The 23,102-nt window shown below is 44.5% G+C and overlaps 1 protein-coding gene and 1 pseudogene across 3 annotated transcripts; one reads left to right on the top strand and one right to left on the bottom strand.

The window, feature by feature from the left end:
- LOC120930400 overlaps positions 1-139 on the top strand; it is a 31,735-nt pseudogene extending 31,596 nt beyond the window's left edge.
- Positions 140-2,417: 2,278 nt separating this feature from the next.
- On the bottom strand, positions 2,418-23,069 carry THAP5 (THAP domain containing 5). Of its 3 annotated transcripts, none has more exons than XM_040343822.1 (2): positions 22,942-23,069; positions 2,418-3,767 (listed from the first exon to the last, which is right to left on the bottom strand). In XM_040343822.1, exons 1-2 carry the CDS (start codon positions 23,050-23,052, stop codon positions 2,979-2,981), a joined length of 900 nt encoding a protein of 299 aa, XP_040199756.1. In that variant the 5' UTR covers positions 23,053-23,069; the 3' UTR covers positions 2,418-2,978. The 3 variants fall into 3 exon arrangements, with proteins under 3 accessions (XP_040199756.1, XP_040199758.1, XP_040199757.1); XM_040343824.1 differs by lacking the exon at positions 22,942-23,069 and adding an exon at positions 22,805-22,923 and having other exon boundaries at positions 2,418-3,763; XM_040343823.1 differs by lacking the exon at positions 22,942-23,069 and adding an exon at positions 22,632-22,769 and having other exon boundaries at positions 2,418-3,763.
- Between the last annotated feature and the right edge of the window lie 33 nt (positions 23,070-23,102).

Genomic DNA, 23,102 nt, shown 5'->3' with positions numbered 1-23,102 from the left:
AGAAATACACTCACAAGTTTAAAAAAAAGTTCCAGCATAAATGATGAATGTGGTGTTCATCTACTCTAGGGTGGTAGCCGCTGGTGTGTCGGTGGCCAGAGGTTCGGGGGTGCTGGTGGCTCCCAGCACTTCCTGGTAAACTCAAGACATTCGGGTACACTGATGATGTCACTTCCCGATACATCAGTGCCACCCTGAGTGTCTGAGTTTACTAGGAAGCGCTGAGAGGCACCAGTGCCCCTGGACCTCTGGCCACCGGCTACCACCTGAGAGTAGAGCGGATGAACACCACATTATCTTGGAATTATTTTTAACCTTGTTATTGTATTTCTTACCTTTTATACATTAAATTGTATGGCCAGCATAAGTGACAGCATGCACAGACAGCTTGTATTAACCTACCTATGACAAGGGCGTCGGTCATGCATAATATTAGATTACAATCCTGTCTTAAAAATCAGCAAAACAGCATTTTAGGCTTTTGTTTTACTTATTTGAATTAATTTTGAATGATGATGTCACTAATGATATGTACCAGATTCAACTTCTATTAGTACGTATATATCTTCTGTCCATTATTCTCAGCATGGATTAGGCATTTGTTCACTAACCCTATAGCTGGTTATTTAGATTTACCATTGCATATAGATATTCATGAATACATTTTTACATATTAACTAAATTATACAAACATGTAAAGATGCAGCTATCCACACAGCCAGTGATTATGTGCAGTGATCACTGCTGGCTGCACACAAAGAATCCTGCCACTACAATTTGCACTGGCCTAAATCGCTAGTTTGAGCTTAATAATAATGTGGCTTAAGATGATTTATCTTTCCTGGCATTGTGGCCACCAAAGAAATATTTGTAACACTTGTTTTTAACACCAACAGACAGTGACAAATGATTAGGAATTAAAGCATTTTATCACATTCCCAACTACATTGTTGAAAGGTTTACAGCTAGCAGCCTTCATAAGAATGGGTGAAAATGCTTTCCGAGGGCTCGTTTGTACCTATAAGTTACTAAAAATTAGAACTCATTCAAAATATAAAGTAGGGTTGTCCCAATACTAGTATCAATACCAAGCATTTGCACGAGTACTTGTACTCGCACAAATGCTCCCGATGCCTCATAGAAAACCTGGGAGAGGTGGCGTTGCTGCGTGCAACCTGGAAGTCAGCGGGCGTAGAGCGAGTCCTCAAGCAGTGGAACTAGGTTAGCTGGCAGGAATGCAGGGCGTAGCCACAATTTCCTATCATCATCACAATCGGTAACGAAAGGAACATTCCGTGTCGCCGTCAGCGGTTGAACATTCGACACCCATCTTGGTACACTCTGCACTCAACCACAGTAAGCCAGCAGCAGACATCTTGTTACACCCAGCCCATATAGTTCAGGCTGGGTGTAACAAGATGTCCACCGCTGCTTACTGCAGCTGAGTGCAAGGTGTATCGATGCTTATACTCAGCCTTAAAGTGGTATTGTGACAACCCTAATATACAGGTATCATGCAAACAGTTTAGTGTGAGTGTCATTTGGATAAACAATCATCAAGTAATAAAGATCTCAAGTGAATAGCAAACTTAAAGTGGAACGTTACCCATAACAACCTAAAAAACAAAAAGTTCTTTAGCAAGGAACATACATTCCACATTAATAAGTATGCTACCAAAATTAGCGTGCGCTGTATATTGTCTCCAGCATTGCTCCTGTATCTTCTAACGCAAGGCTGCCATTTTGCTGAAGCCCAAAGCCCCTGAACAGCAGTAAATCATAGAGCGGAACCAAACCCATCAATTTAACAGTTTCAAAAAACCCATCAATTTAACAGTTTCCATTCCTGGAATGTGGGGATTGCCAACTGTCACGTTTGCTTGTGTCCTCAACCAAACTGTCAAACCATTAAAAACTGGTGTCATAACTGATCACATCGACAGCACCATGGTGGCAGTTGCATATCAAACGGAAGCAGCTTCCTTGGCTGTAAAGGAGAGGAGGGTTTAAATTCCACTTTAAGGTTAACAGATCGGCCTCTACAATTTCAGGAGTGCCTAAAAATAGAGAGCAAGCGAGCATGTGCAGACCAGGGTAAGACAACTTATGCCTGGATTTTAAACAGTATAGACACTTATTTCTAATTTTTTACATAGCTATACCTGCAGAAAGGGGCCAGCATGAAGTGATCTAGAAGAACCCAATTTTCTGACTAACGTTCCACTTTAAATTATACCTTTTTGTTTAAAATTATTCACCCAGCCTATGTATGGAAGTAATTTGGCAGGGGAAGAACGGAAGTCTGTAAACTGTTTGTTACATCACTGCCAGTTATCACGGTATGGCTACAGATAGTCGTAAATGTAATAAAGCACTGAATTTAACAAAGGAAACAAAAAACAAAAAAAAAAACAGAATTTATTTTAAGGTCTTCAGGTCATATGTATAATGCATACTTGAGCGAGTACCAAAAAGTTGAACCAACAAATGCATTGAGTGGTCAGCAGAATATCTTTCAAACTTCCTCATCATTACGATTGCCTTCAGACAACTGTCTCTATTTCCCATAGGAAAAACATAAGCAACCCTGAAAGTTATTATCTCAATATAAAATGTTTAAACTAAACTCTAGGCACAAACTCTTTGACCAAACCTAAACATTACATTGTAAAGGTAGGAGCAATCCAATACAGGCTCCGAATAGAAATTTATTGGGGGACCCGATCGGTTATTACTGTAGGAACCTCCTGCAGAGGCAAAGTTCAAGATTTGTTTCCCGCTAGATTACACCCAGACCTGGAAGTAATACACATAGAACACCAAGTTTTACAGAAGAATATACATACCCATTGTATTTAAGTATAATTTGTTTAGCCCAATATTCAGACAACAGACTGTAACTAGGAGCTCAACTACATTCTGGTAAGATGCACACTGAAGACCACTTTAGTGAACAATGAAATGAAACTTTACATTATTTATTGCACCGTAGCAACATCAAAGCTATTCAGACAGTCAAGTATTTTTATTTTTTCATCTGACAGCACATTTTCCTGTCTTAATCGTGCAATCAGAGATTCCAGGGATCTTAAACGAGAGAGAGTTACATTTTCTTGCACTTCAAGAAGTGCTATTTTAGACTGCAGTTTAACAATGGTTTGCCGGAGATAATTCCTGTCAAACTCATGTTTGCAGTACGAATGCTCGCTTTCTAGCAGCTCATCACCTGTGCTCGATTCCTTGGAAAATGTATTTTCAGCATCAAAGTTTTCTTCATTAGTAAACTGTCCATCATCCAAAATGACCTGGCTTGTCAGAACAGACTGCTTCTCTGAAACTCCATCTGGCACAATGATTGTAATAACAGATTCTCCAGTCAGGTCCAGTTGTTCCATTGTTTGCTTAATTGCTGTGAACACAAGTGATTTGTCAGAGGGTTGTGCTTTGTTGCTGAAATTATCTTCATGAAATGCATTTAAATCCTCCGTCACAATGGCAGCCTGCTCTGTTAATGGAACTTCAAAACACATCTTGGAGTCTGATATGGTGTTAATGAGCATATTTTCCAGAGAGGCATGATTCAACTCGAAAGTCGCATACTGACAGGCTGACATTTCATATTCCGCCTTTGTCTGTCCACCAAGTAATTCTCTGCAATCTGAAATTGTAATGCCATCCATTCTGATGTTGGAAATGCAACGCGGTATACAAGTATTAAATAAATCAGTAGTATTTGTTACCACTTTACAGCATTCGTTGGATTCTGTAAAAGAGGAAAAAGATAGAATAGTCTTTTATGTAACAATATTTCAAGGTCACAATGAAGATGCAATCATCGCAATATACCTTTTCAAAATGGAAGAGAATAGTGTATAATAGTGTGTAACCCCAACTCCCCCCAAGAAATTCTTGCATCTCTCTGTCTCTTACCTGGCTCGGCTCTAGTAACTCCCTACGTAGGCGGTGTAGTTCCACCATAGACAACAATCCTAAACGAGAAGCTAAGCTAAGCCAAGATTTAGAACAGGGGTGTCAAACTCAATATCATTGCAGGCAGTATGGCTTCCCTTTAAAGCAGGGGTCTCCGAACTTTTCAAACAAAGGGCCAGTTTATTGTCCTTCAGATTTTAGGAGGGCCGGATTGTGGCCAGCGGGGGTAAAAAATTTCCCAGGCCCAGCATTGGTGAGAATAAATATGGCCTCAGAGTTTGCAGTCAGTAGGATAAGGAGTAGTGCCCCTATTAGTAGGAGTAATTGTATCCCTTCATTGGTATCGGTGAAAGAAATTGTGCCACCTTGTTGATGTCAGTGGGAAGAATAGTGCCTCATATCAGTGGGAGGAATAAAGCCCCAAGGGCCGGATAAAGGCTAGCAAAGGGCCACATCTGGCCCTCAGGCCGCAGTTTGAAGACCCCTGCTTTAAAGGGTCGGTTGTATCTGGAGTGCACTGCGCACAGAGCTCAGGGGCTACACTAAGCGCAGAGCTGTGGGGGGTGAATAATCATGCAACCAACAAATGTCTGCTTTTTTACCATGTACAGTGGGTAAAATAGGCATTGCACACATCACCATTTTTCTAGCTAAATAGAATTCTAAAGGTGCTACTGACATGACATTTTCCCCACATGTCAGCAACAACCCATGCAATCCATACAAACAAAAGAACAAAGATATAAGTCATGTGAAATAAAAAGGGTATAAAAGTATTGAACACATGAAGAAAAAGGAGGTGCAAAAGGGCATGGAGAGCTAAATCACCAGCTTAAATCTGGTTCAGCTGGCTCAGTCTCAACTGATGGCCTATAAAAAGTGTCTCATTACCAAGGTGTTACAAAAAAAAGATTTATGGGTAAAAGCAAAGGGCTCTCTCTCGAGACCTTCCTAACCTTATTGTTGCAAAACATACCGATGCCATTGGTTACAGAAGAATTTCTAAACTTCTGAATGTTCCAGTGAGCACTGTTGGGGCCATCATCCGGAAGTTGAAAGACCAAAGCATGCTGGTCCGTTTGTCACAGGAGGGTTGGAAATTGAGAAAAAAAAAAAAAAAAAAAAAAGAAGGGGAGGGGGAGGACGAACTCACAATGCCACAGCCGTAAGTTGAAGGAAGAACATAAAGGATTACTTATTACAGTAACAAAAGGTCAGACTTTAAAGGCAAGGCAACAATGGAGAAATGATTAAAAATATAGTTTATCACGTATAGTGCCCATCAATAGCTACATGATATTTACCCTGTGTTCTAATCACCAGAACTAACTGTGCGCGGCTAACTTCCCGTGCAGTTGGTTGGAGGTTTCCCACATTTTGGAACCTTTCCGATTCTCGGGTATCTGTACATGAGGCGCAGTCCATTTTAAAAAGGTACCCCATTGCTTTGTGTCCCCTTCCTCACCGATTACCCATAGGACAGTCAGCATATGCTTTTTAATCATTAGAACATATTATTTATGTATGGTTTTTGCCTGATTTTCACCTGAAATATTTAATTTCAGACAGTGAGACTCGTTCTCTTCTTATCTTTCTGAAACCTTGTGTCCTGAAGAAGCCTCATGGCGAAACATGAAGACTCACTGTACAAACTATCATTTCATATGATTTTTATTCTTGAATACTGTAATTATATTATGTACTTTTTTTCATTAAACTATATTTTTAATAATTTCTCCATCGTTTCCTTGCCTTTAAAGTCTGACCATTGGTTACTGTAATAAGTAATCCTTTAGGTCACAGGAGGGTTGTGGCACCCGATGACATCATCAGGCTCCCCCTGCCCTAAAGAAACCCCCCCCCCATATTGAGGGTATGTGCCCTCCCTTTCCTAACCTGCTGGTCTGCATGCTCGGATAAGGGTCTGGTATGGATTTGAGGGAACCCCACACCATTTTTACATTTTGACATGGGGTTCCCCCTCAAAATCCATACCAGACTTTTTTTTATTGCAGGCAAAGCTTGTTTTTACATTCAGCTGTCAGCGGGGCAGCCTGATGACAGCTGATGTTTCATTGGCTTACTAACATTCAGCTATACACAGTGTGTTATGGAGAAAAAAAAAAAAAAAACATTTTTTGCTGCGGGTCCATTGAAATCTATTTCACACAAAACACAATCTGCTGTAGGAAAACAAAAACAAATCCATGAACCTTTCCAAAAACGGACCGGCTGAAAAATGTATAATGTGAACCTGTACCATAGGAAATCATGTTAAATGGACTAAAAAGCACATAAGTGTGAACCTAGAGTGAAATTTCACCTTTACAAAAAATAAAATAAAAATAAAATCAGAGGCCAGTGCTTTTGTAACATGTTGCACCCAGATGATGGGTTAACATGTCACGAAAGGCAAACTTATCTATTAAATTAAAGCCCACCAAGATTAGATCTACCTAAATGATTTAATATGGGGATCTATCCAGGGCTTTTTTTCAGGGGGAACTTGGGGGAACTCAGTTCCACCACCTCTGGCTCAGACCCTTTGGTGCCTGCTCACCACAATCACTTGTAAACACAGAAGTCTGGTCTCTATGTTTACAAGTGACAGCTCTGCACTCTGTGTGTAACCACCTGAACTCTGCACTCTGTATGTAATGCAATCCTGGTATTTAATGCCCCTTTAAGAACCTTCTACTGTTTGTGAAATCTGAACGGGGTCGTGGTTGAGTTCCTGCACCTATTTTCTGAGAAAAAAAGCTCTGGATCTATCTAATCTGTCCCCAATCAGGCAGGCCCTTGCACTACAGGAGTTTTTTTGTAGATCTTAAGGAGATTGCACAATCATGTTGTAATGTATGTGGTGAACTTTAAGTCACAATACCTTATCTGCCAAACTATCGTGGTCAGTGGCTCAAGCCTCACAGTATTGAAATGAGAGAATCAGCATACCAGCCAGGCAACTAGCATTTGCCGAATGAGAAGTTAGCAACCTTTATACTTCTCTCTTTAACAAACAGATGCAATTATATACACAGATTTTTGATTAGATGAAATTCAGTTTCTATGACGTGTGTGTGTGTGTGTGTGTGTGTGTGTGTGTGTGTGTACCCAGCAATGGATCAGAATACAACAGTGATTCAGTGTTTGTATGCACTTCAGAAAATGACAGCTTGCTAATATGAACAGTTTAAGTATTCCACTGATCCATATCCATGGCTCCCAACATACTTTTCCTTTTAGAATTTTAAGTGATTTGCACAACACCATGCATGACAAAGAACTTAACTATATAAGCTTACACTTAAATATGCTTAGCCAATAAAAAAAAAAAAAAAAAAAGAAGAAGTATGGCCTGCATTTTCTCTTCCCACAAGAAAAACACTCTTCTCTCCTTCAGTTTTTAAAAATCTGTCCGAAGTCCAGCAACACTGCATAGCTGAGGAAACACCAGGAGGAAGCAAATGAAAACTTTGAGTCTTTTCTGTAAATGTTAGGGGAAGAATGTTTCCTTAACCCCTGGAAGCGCTTGCTTGCTGCTAGGTGAGGCTGCCTGGCTTCTGAAGATAAACAAGTATTTGCTCACCATTGTTCAAGAGTTAAGGAGCAGTACAGCCAAAGCTGACATCACAGAGCCAGTCCAGGTTTAGGAAGGATGGTGACTATATGGTCGGGATCTGCCCACCTCCCTGGACAGGCACCCGGCTCAGCCTCACAGTGAGCAGCTCCCGTCCCTTCCACAGCCCAGCGCTCCAGTGAGCAAAGGGGGGAGGCAGAGCAGAGAGTGGCAACTAACAGATGAAGCATCGGACCGATGCTGCATCCACCCAAGACCCCTTTCACACAACCGTGTCACATGATGCGGCCATGATTTTAGGGAATGCCTGTGTAACTCGCATCAAAGTCAGACCAAAGTAGTACAGGGGCGACTTGAAGTCCCGCAGATATGAATGGTACTCATGAAATCATGGGGGTACAACTTGTGACTTTGCAGTCCCACAAGTGTGAAAAGGGCTCAAGTATGAATAATAAAAAAAAAAATTCCCATACATTACTTTTAAACGCCGTATCCACTGATAACACAACAGTGATAACTGTGCCTAATATTACATAAATAGTGTATATCATATGAAATTTGCACATGGTCATACAAAGTAAAATACGTCTTGTGGCACCTGGGAGCCACAGCTGCATCGTATTTTGTTCATTGACATGCATTACAGAATATGCTGTGCAGCAATACACATGCAAAACTGTTGGCACTCACGTTTACACATATAGGTATATTTTTCAAACATAAAATGTTCCGCTTTCATAAATATGCCATACCTGCGCACATTAGAGTACCAGCAGTCAAGCATGCACAGTGTATTTTGTGATACATGTCAATGGGAAGAATTATGCTGCACCTGTGGCTCTTGGGAGACATTTTTTATTTTACTCTGTAGGACTGTAAACCTGGGGCGTATCTACCGTGAGGCAAACAAGGCGTTTGCCTTGGGCGGCGCCGCCCCCCAGGCAAATGAGCAGAGGAGCAATCGTGGCTGCCTAATTTACCTAAATAAAGAGCCGTCTCTGCTCTTAAAGCGGATGTGCCATGAAAAAAAAAATATTAAAAGCCAGCAGCTACAAATACTGCAGCTGCTGACTTTTAATATTAGGACACTTGCCTGTCCTGGAGTCCAGCGCCGTCCGCAGCAGAGGACGAGCGATCGCTCATCACTCTGCTGCTCCCCCCACCATCCTCAGTGAGGGAACCAGGAAGTGAAGCGCTCCGGCTTCACTACCCGGTTCCCTACGGCGCATTCGCGAGTTGCGCTGCGCCGCTGATTGGCTCCCGCTGTGCTCTGGGAGCCAAGTGTTCCCAGAGCACAACGGGGGGAGGACGGAAGGTGACGTCATGCCCGCAGTTTACCTGAAACTGTGTGGCCGGAAGTGGGTGCAAATACCTGTCTTTAGACAGGTATCTGCACCCCCCTCCCCCCTGAAAGGTGTCAAATGTGACACCGGAGGGTTCCGATCAGCGCGAGTTCCACTTTAGGGTGGAGCTCCGCTTTAAGCAGGACAGCTCAGTCCCCTGCCTGAGATTATCAGTCCCTGACCACTCCCTCTGTTCCGCTCACCTAGGTCTCCGCTGTGGGGGTAGGGAGGTCTGTCCAGTGCCAATCCCAAGAAGGAGGCAGTCTTGGGGGAGGCTGTGTGCAGAACGGAGTCAGGGGGGATGTATGCAGTACTGCTCCTCCTGTCAGGACACTCACTTAGAGAGCTGTCTAGGGAAGGAACCAGGACAATGGTGAAGTTAAAAGGACTCCACCACCAAAGCCTGGGACCTGCTACGGAAGAACATTCGAGAGAAGCGCCAATGTACCAAAATACACCACTGCTGTATACCCGAATGGCCATGCGCAAGAGTCCTTGTAGTATAAGGCCTCACGCACACTGGACTATTTTACAGCTGCTGTTTTTGGCTTCAGACGTTTTTTTCTGCTGCCAGTAAACTCCCCAGCATGTTATCCTATGTGTCCATGCACACACAGGCTGTTGTCAGCAGTTTTTGGCAGGGATGTTTTCTAGCTGAAAGCCCCCCAGAACTAGTGGGTTTTGAGGAGTTTTTCCAGCAGTAAAAAAACTCTAAATCTGAAAAACAGCATAAAAACGCCCAAAAAAACTTGGCTATTCTGCATTTATCAGCGTTTTTAACCCATAAGCTTTTATAGGAGTATAGTTTTGCTAAAAAAAAAAAAAAAAACGCTACTACAAAATTGCTGAAAAACCTCATTCTACAGCTACAATATTTTACAGCGAACCTTCCTGGCTTTTTTATTTTTTAAAAACGTCCAGTGAGCATGAGGCCATATTTGAAATTAGGCTTACTTAAATAAGGGGCAGTAAAAAAGTCAGCAATAACAGAGCCCTAACACACACATAATGGCGCCAATGGTAGCATTATTAATGTCTAGTATTAAAGTGGTTGCAAGCCCACGTTCACAATCGGGCCAGTTTGACATGTCAAATCGTCGGCTATTGCTGGCAACGGCACCATCCGAATCGGTACAACGTCGACTTTGCATCACCGCACTGATCCCCAAAAGTAGTTCCCAAACGACTTCAGTAACCCGCACAGACGTCTTTGAATTTGTTCCCGAAGCCAGACTGACATATGGGTTTGAACTCCCACTTCGCGCCCGCATGAGTGAGAACCGAGACATGAAATCTAAACAAAGCACATATTTCCATATTGTTTACTTGCCTCTCTCCGTTGCACTTTATTTCTGCCGTCTAGTTCCTCTGTTATCAGCAGGAGTCACTTCTGAGAAGTTTCCCTGACACCAAGAGCTAAAAAGGTGACAGTGGAGGGAGTTCCAACACACAGCCTATGATTAATAGCCTCAGCTCTGTTCCTATGTGAAGAGGAAGGAGAGGGGGGGAGGGACCCTTCCCACCAATCAGCTCTCAGAGCTCTTGAACAGTGTGGAACTGCAGCTCCCCATCTCTTGTTTTGAGAGTCTCTGAAAAATCTGTTTAATCTCTGGATTTTACAAGAATGTACAGAACAAATGGCTGCAAATAAACAGGTACAAAGTATATAGGATCAGTGGCGTAGCTTGGGGGGGGGGGGGGGCGACAATCCGTGCCTCCTCCCAATTTTTATTTCCTGTGTCCCCAATCACCGACCGCCATGTTTGGTGTCCGGCGCCCTGGCGTATGGGTGTCATGTGCGGTGTGGGGCTGGCCTGTCCGTGATCGCTCTAGAAGTCCCGCCTCTGCACATGACCGCTATACACCTAATCACAGTGCGCCGGGAAATACAGAACATGGCGGCGGCGGCGGGAGACAAACACAGTGTGAGCCGCCGGGGCTGCCGTCTTCCGACTCGGCTCTGTAGAGATGGGAGCATCATGGAGGTGCAGCGTCTGACACCATGGAGCGGGCTGCGGGTGGATGGCGCTGGCGGGGAGTCGGGACAGAGGTAAGGAGGATGGATTTGCACTAAGCTGTGGCGAGGGGGGTGCGAGTAGTGCAGGAAGTAGGACGCTTACTGTAGGAGTCAGGTGGGTCAGTGTATGTGTCAGGTAGGTGTCGGGGGTCAGTGTATGGGTCAGGTCGGTGTCGGGGGTCAGTGTATGCGTCGGGGGTCAGTATAGGTGTCAGTGTAGGTGTCGGGGGTCAGTGAAGGTGTCGGGTAGGCGTCGGGGGTCAGTGTAGGCGGGTCAGTGTAATGTGAGTAGTGCAGGAAGTAGGAGTCAGGTGGATCAGTGTGTGTGTCAGGGGGTCAGATAGGTCACGTGTTCAAAACATGGAAAGAGTGCAGCGCTATGTTTTTAAAACCATGTGTGAAATAAATGTTAAACCTTGAAATGTAAACAGGATGCGGACGCCCCACACGGCCGCACCATACCGATTGTAGCGCAGCGTTTGCCTTAGGGCTTCTTTTTTTCTAAGATCACATGTGTTGCAGCGTAAAGTGGTTCAGGGCGCAGCCGGGGGGGGGGGGGGGGCGGCAACAATCCTTGCACCAGCCCTGGTGGTCAGTGTGCAGGTTAGTGGTCAGTGTGGTGGTGTGTGGGTTAGTGGTCAGTGTGCAGTGTGGTGGTGTGTGGGTTAGTTGTCAGTGTAGTGGTCAGTGTGGGTTAGTGGTCAGTGTGCAGTGTAGTGGCCAATGTAGGAATTGGGAAGGTCAGTGCAGTGGACAGGTGGGTAAGTGTAATGGTCAGTCTAGGAATCATGTAGGTCCGTGTGGAGGTTAGTGTAATGGTCAGTACTATTGTAGGAGGGGACTCGTGGGCCCGGATTCAGATAGAGATACGACGGCGTATCTCTGAGTCCGGCCGTCGTATCTATGCACCTGATTCAGAGAATCAGTTACACCAGTCGGATCTTAGGGATATCTATGCGCAAGTGTCTTACACCGTCGTATCTTAGGCTGCATTATCACGCTGGCCGCTAGGTGGCGCTTCCGTATAGTTGCGCAAGGAATATGCAAATTAGGTAGTTACGCCGATTCAGAAATGTACGTCCGGCCGGCGCATTTTTTTACGTTGTTTACGTTAGACTTTTTTTGGCGTATAGTTACCCCTGCTATATGAGGCGTAGCTAATGTTAAGTATGGCCGTCGTTCCCGTGTCGAGTTTTGAAAACTTTACGTCGTTTGCGCAAGTCGTTCGCGAATAGGGCTGGACGTAATTTACGTTCACGTCGAAAGCAATAATGTTTTGCGGCGGATTTTTGAGCATGCGCACTGGGATTTTTTCACGAACGGCGCATGCGCCGTTAAAAAAACTTAATACGCGGGGTCAACTCAAATTTAAATAAAACACGCCCCCAACATCCCCATTTGAATTAGGCGGGCTTACGCCGCCACACATACGTTACACCGCCGTAACTAAGGGCGCAAGTTCTTTCTGAATACAGAACTTGCGCCCAAAGTTACAGCGGCCTAACGTATCTTAGACCCCATGTGAGGGGGCCGTCTCTGTCTAAATAATTCATAAGAAGTTCATAAAAAGTGCAAATGTTGCTGCGCCTCTCCCCTCTGTGCTGTATGTATTAAACTATCACCATTTACACTTTATACTACGACTTGTATAAAATATCATTAAAGGGCTTTTTCATGTATAACATACAATTTTCAGTGCAAACCGAATAAAAAGTGTGTATAATATATAAATTATAGTGTTTAGGGGTGCTGATTTCTACATGTAAACAAAATGCCTGGTCATCAAATGGTTAATAATCCTTAGTTTCAGCCACAGAAAGAAATTCTCATGGAAAAAAAAAAAAAGAAATAAAAAGAAAAACAAGTGTATTTAAAAAACTGCTACACAAATACCATGCGACATAAAACATTTTCTGCTAAAATATATGTGTGTATGTGTATGTGTATATATATATATATATATATATATATATATATATATATATATAATATATATATATAATATATCTTAGCATTTTTTTTTGCTACAAAATACCAGTTACTCACCGGTAGCTGTTTTTCTATGAGTCTTACAGGACGGCACCTTGAGAGTAGACTGGCTCCACCTGACAGGAAACACAATCAAAAAGAGGTTTAAAAACCCCGCCCCTCCCCGTGCACCTCAGTTCGTGATAAAGTAACCACCATAAGAGCACGGGAACCAGTATATAAAAATACAAACCATATAAATTCCTCAGGGTGGGAAATAGGCCTGCCGTCCTGTAAGACTCATAGAAAAACAGCTACCGGTGAGTAACTGGTATTTTCTCGAGTCGTCTTCCAGGACGGCACCTTGAGAGATAAGCAAGTAACCCTCAGGCCTACCTTAGGGCGGGACCACTGCCTGCAGGACTCTTCTGCCAAACGTCAAGTCTTGGGGTGACAGGAGTTCCACTCGGTAGTGTTTTAGAAAGGTATTCTGGCTTGACCACGTTGCTGATCTACAGATTTGTTCCACTGAAACTCCTGCTCTCTCTGCCCAGGAGGTTGCTATAGATCTCGTGGAATGTGCCTTGACTTTAGGTACTGTTTTGCCAGCCTTACTGTATGCTACTGAAATTGCCTGTCTTATCCATCTAGATATGGAGGCTCTAGATGCTTGGCAACCCTTTTTCTGTCCTGAAAAGTTGATTAGCAAGTGTGATGAGCGTCTGAACTCGCTCACCCTTTCTAAATAAATTAACAAACAGCGTCTTACATCCAAACAATGAAAGGTTCGTTCTCTTTCATTCTGTGGGTTTGCGCAAAAAGAAGGAAGTATAATTTCTTGTGACCTATGGAACTTCGTTGCCACCTTAGGTAGGTACAGGGGATCCTGACTTAGGACTACCCTGTCTTCAAATAAACGAAAATAAGGCTCTTTGATTGAGAGCGCTTGCATGTCTCCTATTCTTTTGGCCGTGGTGATGGCCAAAAGAAAGGAGAATTTAAATACCAACAGCCTAACCGGGATGCTGTCTATCGGTTCAAACGGAGGTTTGGATAGCTGATCTAACACCAGGGAGAGGTCCCAAGGGGGAACTCTGGATATCTGTATAGGTGATAACCTATCCCTGGCCGTCAGGAACCTCTTAATAAGAGGATCCAGAGCCAGCCTCTTGTCTAAAAAGTAGGACAAGGCGGCAACCTGTACTCTTAGGGTTCTCGTAGCTAGACCTAGATCTACCCCTTCCTGAAGGAACTCCAAGATAACCGATATTTCGGGTAGTGGGGCTTGTCTTGCTGCGCACCAGCGTGAAAACACCCCCCAGGTCTTGGCATAGATCTTCCTGGTAACTTCCTTACGACTCGCTAAGAGGGTATCTATTACCTTCTCTGAGCAACCCTTCCGCTGCAGGTTCCACCTCTCAAGTACCAGGCCGTCAGACTGAAAAAGCCTGGCTCTGGATGAAAGATCGGCCCCTGCCGCAGAAGGTCCACCCGGACCGGGAGAGGGAGGGGAGGAAGGACCGACCACTGTTCTAACATTGGAAACCAAGATCTTTTGGGCCACCAGGGAGCGATCAGGATCAGCTTCCCTTGTGAACGACTCAGTTTTTGCAATACCCTCGGGATCAGATTCAGAGGAGGGAAGGCATAGGCTAGGTAAAATGTCCAGGCCTGGGCCAACGCGTCCACCCCTTCCGATCCCTGATCCCGGGAGAGGGAGAAGAACCTTTCTATCTTCTTGTTCCTCCTGTGAGCAAAGAGGTCTATTTCTGGGATGCCGAAATGATGACATACCCAATCGAAGACCTCCTGACTTAGTTCCCACTCTCCCTGGAGAATGGGTTGGCGGCTTAGAAAGTCCGCTTCTAGGTTTAGGACTCCCCTGATGTGGACTGCTGACAGGGAGTGGACCCTCTGTTCTGCCCAGCCTAGAATTTCTAGGGACAACCTTAGGAGCGAACGGGACCTGGTGCCTCCCTGATGGTTCAGGAACGCCACCGTGGTCGCGTTGTCGGAGAGAATTTGTATTTCCTGGTTCAGGATTCTCTCCTCGAACGCTTCCAAGGCTCTTCCGACCGCTAATAATTCTCGGAAGTTGGAAGACGACTCCCTTTGGTGTCGATCCCAGGAACCCTGGGCCTGTAGGCCCGCCATGTGGGCTCCCCATCCCCAGGAGCTGGCATCCGTAGTTATCCTGAGGGGATTTGACTGGTTCCACTGAAGGCCTCTTTCCAAGTTCCGAGGAATGAGCCACCACTTTAGAGTGTTCTTTACCGACTCTGGAATGGAGACCCTGGAGTCTAGGGATGTTTCCTTCCCGTCCCAGGAGGAGAGGAGGAAGGCCTGTAGTGGCCTGTAGTGGAGCTGAGCCCACGGAACTGCTGGGATGCATGAGGTCATAAGTCCCAACAACCTCATGATCTCCCTGAGTGAAATATCTGCTGTTCCCCTGACAGACCTGACCACTGAGATGAGTCTCTGGACCTTGTCTACTGGTAGGAGAAGCTTTTTCTCTAAGGAATCTATTAAGAATCCCAGATAGATCTTTCTCTGTTCTCTATCAATGAGACCTTCTTCCTGAGCCTCTGAATCCTCAGAGTCTGACAGAAGAACGTCCCTAGCCCTCAACAATTTTGGAGCCGAGGTGGATAAGCTTTCCTGTGAGGAGGGTCCAGCTGCTAGGGGATCAGGTCCTTTGGGTTTTAAGGCTTCCTTAAACTCTTTTAACGTGGAAAGCATCTCTGACTGAACCGTCAGGAATTCTTTCATTATTAGCGAAGTTTCCTTCCCTGTAAGTTTTTGAATGCACTTAGCACACAAAAGCTTGGAATAGTCAGTGGCTAGCTTAATGCTACAATTCCCACATCTTTTAGCTTTAGATGTATGTTTAGCAGAAACACTAGAAGCCTCCCCCTGGGCAGTAACCTCTTCCCCTGAAAGTAAAAGACAGAGGCTTTAATACAAAAAGGGAGTAGGGGAAGGGAAGGGGGGTGTGTGGGGAATAAGGACCCAGTCCAAGTGCCCCAATGAGGTTTTTTAGAGGTAGACTCACCCCTGGTGGCTTCCTCTGCAGCAGCGGATAGTGCCGGGCGGTCCTCACGCTCCATGGCACCGTCGAATCGGGCGCCACTCTCTCCCCTGCTGCGATCCGTGTGTGTGAGCCAACGCCGATGGCGGCCGCCATTTTGGTGAAGACCGGAACCGGAAGTACGTCATCACCATGCGCCGCCATCGATGCAGCGTCGAATGCTGGCTCCACCGAGAAACGAGCCTGGGAGAACAGCAGCCGAGTCCACAGCGCGGAGATGCATCTTTACCCAGCCCAGCAGGTAGGAAGACGCTCGGGAGAGAGGGATTCCAGCCACCTAGGTGTTCTGAGGTAGCCACTATCCCAGATACACCTAGCCAGGGGGGGTTTCCAAACATGGTTTTTCCTTCCGCTCCCCCCCCCCTCAATACAGGGAGACCCTCCGGACAGGCAATAGCCTCACTGAGCTCAAGGCCTCCCAGGACCCATGGCTCACTTCCAGGAGGGGGACCACCAGCCCCAGGCCTTAGGTCTTTTTGGAAAAACAAAAAAACGTTTCGCTGGGGGAAACACAATCATGAACTGAGGTGCACGGGGAGGGGCGGGGTTTTTAAACCTCTTTTTGATTGTGTTTCCTGTCAGGTGGAGCCAGTCTACTCTCAAGGTGCCGTCCTGGAAGACGACTCGAGAAAAAAGTGATCTTAAAAAAAAGAAATAAAAAAATTGAAAAGTGTAAAAGAAAAAAAAAAAAAAAAAAAAACTGAAGTGAACACACACATAAGTCCCGCCCACATATGTAAACGCCATTCAAACCACACATGTGAGGTATCGCCGCGTACGTTAGAATATCATCAACAATTCTAGCACTGGACCTCCTCTGTAACTGTAAACTGATAACCTGTAAAAAAAAAAAAAATAAGCGAAGCTTCGTCTATGGAGATTTTTAAGTACTGAAGTTTGGTGCCATTCCATGAGTGTGTGCAATATTAAAGCATGACATGTTAGGTATCTATTTACTCAGCATAACATCATCTTTCATATTATACAAAAAAAATTGTGCTAACTTTACTGTTTTGTCATCTTTTAATTAATTGAAAAATGATTGCGCAAATACCATGCGAGATAAAAAGTTGCAATTAACGCCATTTTATTCCCTAGGGTGTCTGCTAAAAATTGTATGTATGTATGTATGTGTATATATATATATATATATATATATATATATATATATATATATATATATATATATATATATATATATATATATATATATATATATATATATGTGTGTGTGTTTGGGGGTTCCAAGTAATTTTCTAGCAAAAAAAAATATGATTTTTGCATGTAGGAGAGAAGGCCCGGTAAGGAAGTGGTTAATGCATACTGTTAGATAGATTGATTTGGTTGTCAGCTGGCTGGCCGGTGAGTAAAGCTTGGATCTGTCCTTGGATTTATCCTTGGTCTCGTTTATATCCGATATGATTGTGCAATATAAATTTGTAAATTGTCGGCATTATAGATAGGGTTGCCACCTGTCTGGGATTCATCCGGACAGGTGGCTTCCCAGCAGAGTTGCTGGCTGCAGTTGCTCTCTTTCACACTGACCAAAAGCCAGCATTAACAATTACCCCTCCCCCACACAAACGGGAGAGAAGAGAGGGCTTGATTGGCTCTTCTTTCTCCCACCCCTACACATCTGTGTCTGTCCACACTCCAATCCCTGGCGCTGTGCCCTTGGAAAAGGAAAGTTGGGGCCAGAAATTTGAAGTCCAGCAGCCTCAGATACATTTGGATGAGAGGTACTGACTGCCAAGGGGTGAGTGAGCTCACCATCCATCCCTGTCTGTGACTGCAGTCTCCCCCCCTTCTCTCTCCTGCCTCTGAGTACACAAAGGTAATTCAGGGTTCTCAGAGCACCCCTTACATCAGAGTTCCCCTTTACACCAGAGGCCACAGTGTTCCCCCTTACATCAGAGTTCTGATGTAAAAGGGGGACTCTTGTGATTAACTTCATTTGATTAGAAATTTTATTTAATTTGCAAAATATATGAATAGTTTATACTAGAAAAAAAGATTGCTGTGCGCCGCTAAAGTGTTTGGGTTTGACTTGAAGAAAAGGTGGCGACCCTAATTATAGAAATTCCTGTGATAATTAAAATATATTTATGTTTCAATAAATAGAAAAGTTGTGTCTGGTGACCGGGTCTCTTCATAGGATATTTAGTGAAAGCAATACAGAGTAACAATCCTATGTAGGGACAAACCTGCAACTAAACAGATATATAGAGTTAGGGCCGCACTTTACAGAGGAGCCTTGGGGGGGCGCTGCAGCTTTCACGTAAATTTACAAATGAGTGCAACAAAAGCCTCCGTTACCCTGAATTGTTAGACGGGACAATTTGTTTCTTTTGCTGGCAAGTCTGCTGGGAAATTTTTTGCCTGTATTGTGGAATCTCCTTCCATGTGCAACCATAAAAAGACAGAGCGGCACACAAGCCTATCGCCTTATCCTAAAACCAATCACTTTATTATTATACAAAGTGGTAAGTTTTATACTCACAAGTAGGGATGAGCTTCGTGTTCGAGTCGAACACTGTATGTTCGATCGTTTGTCGAATTGTGAATATTATGGGCCGTTTGTGCCAAATTCGAGTGTGGCATCACAGCCCATAATTCACTGCGGCATTGCAGTGCTGGCTAATGATTGGCCAATCACAGAGAGCGAGAGAGAGCGAGCGATTTCAATTGAGTTAGATAGAGCAGGCAAGTCAGTTAGCTGCAGTTACAGTGTGTGAGGATATATATGCATCCCAGGTGTTGTATATATATTTATATACTGTATTCAGTTTAGCTAGATCCATTCCTGTATTCTCTTCCTAATATACTGACAGGCAGGCAGGCGATTGTGCCAGCTGCAGTATTTTCACTTAGGCTGCATTCACACCTGAACGTGGCGTATTGTCCCGCGATTTGCCGCGACAAAACGCGGCGTTTTTTAGCCTAAAATACGCCGGAGGGGTCATTTCACATTGTCGGCTATGCCGAACGCCGAAGCCCCCTTGGAAAAAAGGGTCCGGGACTTGTTTTGAGTTTCAGGCATTCGGCGTGGAGATGTGAACCATCTCCATAGCCGACAATGTTAAATCACCCCTCCAGCGTATTGCAGGCTGCAATAGCGTGGGGCGTCGGGCGTAAAAACGCCTAGGTGTGAATGCAGCCTTAGTGTACTGTGTCCATTGCACAGTGTGCACCTAAAGCTTACCTGAATACAATTGCTGGTGTTCTCATACTAATATCACAGGCAGGGAGCTGCAGTATTTTCAGTTAGTGTACTGTGTCCTCTGCACAGTGTGCAACTAAAGCCAACTGAAGATAATTGCTGGTGTTCTCATACTAATAATACTACAGGCAGGCAGTTGATTTTTGCTAGCTGCAGTTTAATCAGAATATATATATATATATATTATATATATATATATATATATATATATATATATATATATATCCCAGCTTTGTGCAGCTACATCTCCCTGCAGGCCATTAGTATGTATGGAAGGACAAGGAGAGGCAGACAGTCACGAGCCAATAAGAGGGCAAGCAGGCTCTGCGTCTAGAGGCAACAGTGCTGGTCGTGGACACATTGCATCCTCATCAGCACGTGGCCATGGGACACCCTTGTCCTTTTTTCCGGCAGCTGGCCACGTTGAGCTGCAACATGCCGAAGACTTTGTAGAGTGGATGACCAAGCTGTCCTCATCCTCCCTCACCCAGGCTCAGGGTACTTTGTCTGGCAAAGCAGCTGCCAATGCGGCCTCTTCCCTCTGCTCAATGGCATCAGTCACTTGTTCCCTAGCCCCACCATGTCCTCCTGAGGAGTCCCCTGAACTGTTTGACCACAGTTTTGGGTACATGCTGCAGGAGGATGTGCAGCGTTTTGAAGGCTCTGATGATGGTACCCAGCTAGAGGAAGGCAGCAACGTGAGCCCAGAGAGAGGGGGTGCCCAAGAAGGACAGCAATCTGGCAGTCATGTTCCCTCAGCTGCAACATACTGCCAGGTTTGCTCCAGTGATGAGGAGGGAGGGGATGATGAGGTCACTGACTATGTGGGTGCCCGATAGGAGAGAGAGGAGGAGGAGGCACATCTCCAACGAGGCAGGATGCCTTCAAGGGGCCAGCTTAAGGGCAGCACACCGACCGCATCACACCGCAGAGCCCCCTCCGTCCGAAGGCGTGCACTGACATGCACGCCATCAACATGCCAAGTTAACCACTGCAAAACAGCAGATATAGGAGTAAGTAAAAGGAAGGTAAAGGAAGCTATGTAGGTTAGGAAGCTTAAAAGGATCACTAAAGGAAAAAAAAAATTCTTTGCTGAAATGACTGTTTACAGGGTATGGAGACATAAGTTAACCGATTCCTTTTAAAAATGATTAAAAATAGATTAAATTCAATCATATAATGTGCCTGTAGTTTCACTTTTGTTTTTAAACTGGTTTCATGTTTATGTGAAGTAAGAGCCGGTTCACACTGGGGCGACTTGGGATCCGACTTGAAGTCGCCTCAAGTCATCCTAAGTCGCGGCGCAGAGAAAAACAAATGTAAGTGAATGGGAGCGGTGTTAATACACACTACTCATGTCGCTTCCGACTTCAAAAGAAGTTCCTGTACTACTTCAATCCGACTTGCAGGCGATTTGTACCCATTGATTTCAATGGAAGTCGCCTACAAGTCTGATCCAAGTCTGATCACTGTCTTAACTGAAGCGACTTTATTTAACACTTCGGGACTTTCTTCATCACTATTATTAGGACTGTATTTCTATATATACATTGTTCATTTGATTGGGTTTATTCCCTCTTTCTCACTAATTATTTTATGGACAATTTTTTTGATCTGTTATGACTATTTTGGTTCATGGTCTTTAGATTTGCACATAATTATTCATTTGATATCATTCACATGCAAATTTTTTTCAATCACTTAGCGCGACTCCTTTTTTAATTTATGTTGGGTTAATGTTGTATAACATTTTGAGACGCAGCTGTCACACATTTATTTTGGTATGCGCAATATTTTTTCTATCTTTATGGATATTCAGGGGAACCCCGCCGTCAATTTAAAACAAAAATGATGTGCGGTTCCCCCTAAATATCCATAACCAGACCCGAGAAGAGGAAAGACCTTACCCAGTGACGTAGCAGAGGGTACGTCAGAGGGGGCGGGGTCACGTGACGGGTGGCTCTGCCTCCTCTATATAAGTAATGTCACAGCTCCAGCGCGTCATTCGCTGGGCTGTGTCCAGCGCTGAGAGGAAGTTGGGGATGCTGCTGCGCCGGATGGATCTTCTTATCGCCGGAGCGGAGATCACCCGACGCAGGATCTTCTCATCGCGGGAGATCACCCGCAGCCGTCGCAGGATCAGGACAACGCAGGAAGCCGGGAACGAGTGGATTTCTCACCGCTGGATGTTTTTTTTTTTTTTTTAATAAAGGACTTTATTCTTTGGTGTCAGTGTGTTTTTTTACAAGACTTTACACTTCCTTCGTGAAATGGTAGAGGTACAGTGTACCCCATTACAATTTAACACAGGGGGGGGGGTTAGGATCTGGGGGTCCCCTTTGTTAAAGGGGTCTTCCAGATTCTGCTAAACCTCCCGCCCGCATACCCCCACAACCACCGGGCAAGGGTTGTGGGGATGAGACCCTTGTCCCCATCAACATGGGGACATCCTTCCCATGTTGAGGGCATGTGGCCTGGTGTGGTTCAGGAGAGGGGGGGGGGCCCGCATTCTGTCCCCCCCTCTTTTCTGCGGCCGGCCAGGTCAACATGCTTGGATAACGGGTCTGGTTATGGATATTTAGGGGGAACCGCACGTCATTTTTGTTTTAAATTGACGGCGGGGTTCCCCTGAATATCCATACCAGACCTAAAGGGTCTGGTTATTGAATTTGCGGGGACCTCCGCACATTTTTTTCCCCCCGAACTTCGATCCCGGACTTTTTTCAATTATTCGCGTTCGGGAAAAACCCAAAGTCCGTACCGAACCCGAACTTTACAGTTCGGGTTCGCTCAACCCTAGTTATAAGGAAAAAGACAAGCAGGAAGTGTGGAGATCACAGCAGAATTACAGCAACATCAAAGCAAAAACGAACAATGAGGACATGAAACCAGGGCTGCAGTAAGGTAAAGGAAGCTATTTAGCTAAAAAAAAAAAAAAAATCCTTTAGTGACCCTTTAAGCACCTAGGTGCAAGAAGAGGGAAGATTAACTATTCTGCCTAGCAACAACACTTTGAAGGCATCTAAAAAAAAAAAAAAAATTTCTTAAAGGACAAATGACATTTTTTTTTAAAACTACTGATGTAATGTTATATTTATGGGTGGAACTCCACTTATATAAATGTTTTATATATATATATATATATATTATTATTTGATGTGTTTTATAGCAGAAAGTGAAAGATATTGTTCAGTTGTTTTCCAAAATGGTATTTTTTAGCTTACAGCGCAAAAAAAAAAAAAATTATATATATATAGATTTTATATATAAAAATAATAAGCAAATAAAAAATAATAATAAATATTCATCTCTGAAATCTGTCTTGCACGGCATTTCCACACCAATTTAGCACAGTTCCATCCTATTTTCTCCGCCTTACTAAAACAGTGATCTGGTCCCAAATCCCTACACACATAAACCATAGCATGTGACCTCTAGGTCATGTCTAATCCTAGTGTTATAATGACAATGTTCTTCTATCACTGTACCGGTCATTCGTTGTCCCTGTAATAGAGGACAGCTGATGCGGGCGCTATACTTGCATCCACTCCACTCGGGTCCCAGTCTGGTCACTCAGGGCACAGCGAGCACGCTACACACGGAAACTCAGCTCTTCCGCATCCGGGTACCTGGCGTGGTCCGAGCACTAGTAGCAACTTACCTGGGAGCTGCTGCCACTATAACATGACCTGGCTCCGCCATTTTTGATGCGGGCACCGTTTAAAAACAGCATGCATTCGCTAGGCTTAACCCATAGCTACGTCAGTATTCTAATTTTACTCAGTTGTACATGTCTGTCACCAACACTATATAGCAGTACAGGTAAAGCGCTTCATGAACAGCACACGGTACTGTAACCGCCTTTGCGACATCTAACTGGTTACAACGGCATCGCTGCTCTTCACCCATTGGCTGCTGAATCTTAGCGTGGCTTTGACTTCATAGCCCCGCCCACCCTT

This window comes from Rana temporaria, chromosome 3 (genome assembly GCF_905171775.1).
Source record: "Rana temporaria chromosome 3, aRanTem1.1, whole genome shotgun sequence".
NCBI classification, from domain to species: domain Eukaryota; kingdom Metazoa; phylum Chordata; class Amphibia; order Anura; family Ranidae; genus Rana; species Rana temporaria.
The sequence above is the reverse complement of the archived record's forward strand: the minus strand, read 5'-3'. Positions and strand labels throughout refer to the sequence as shown.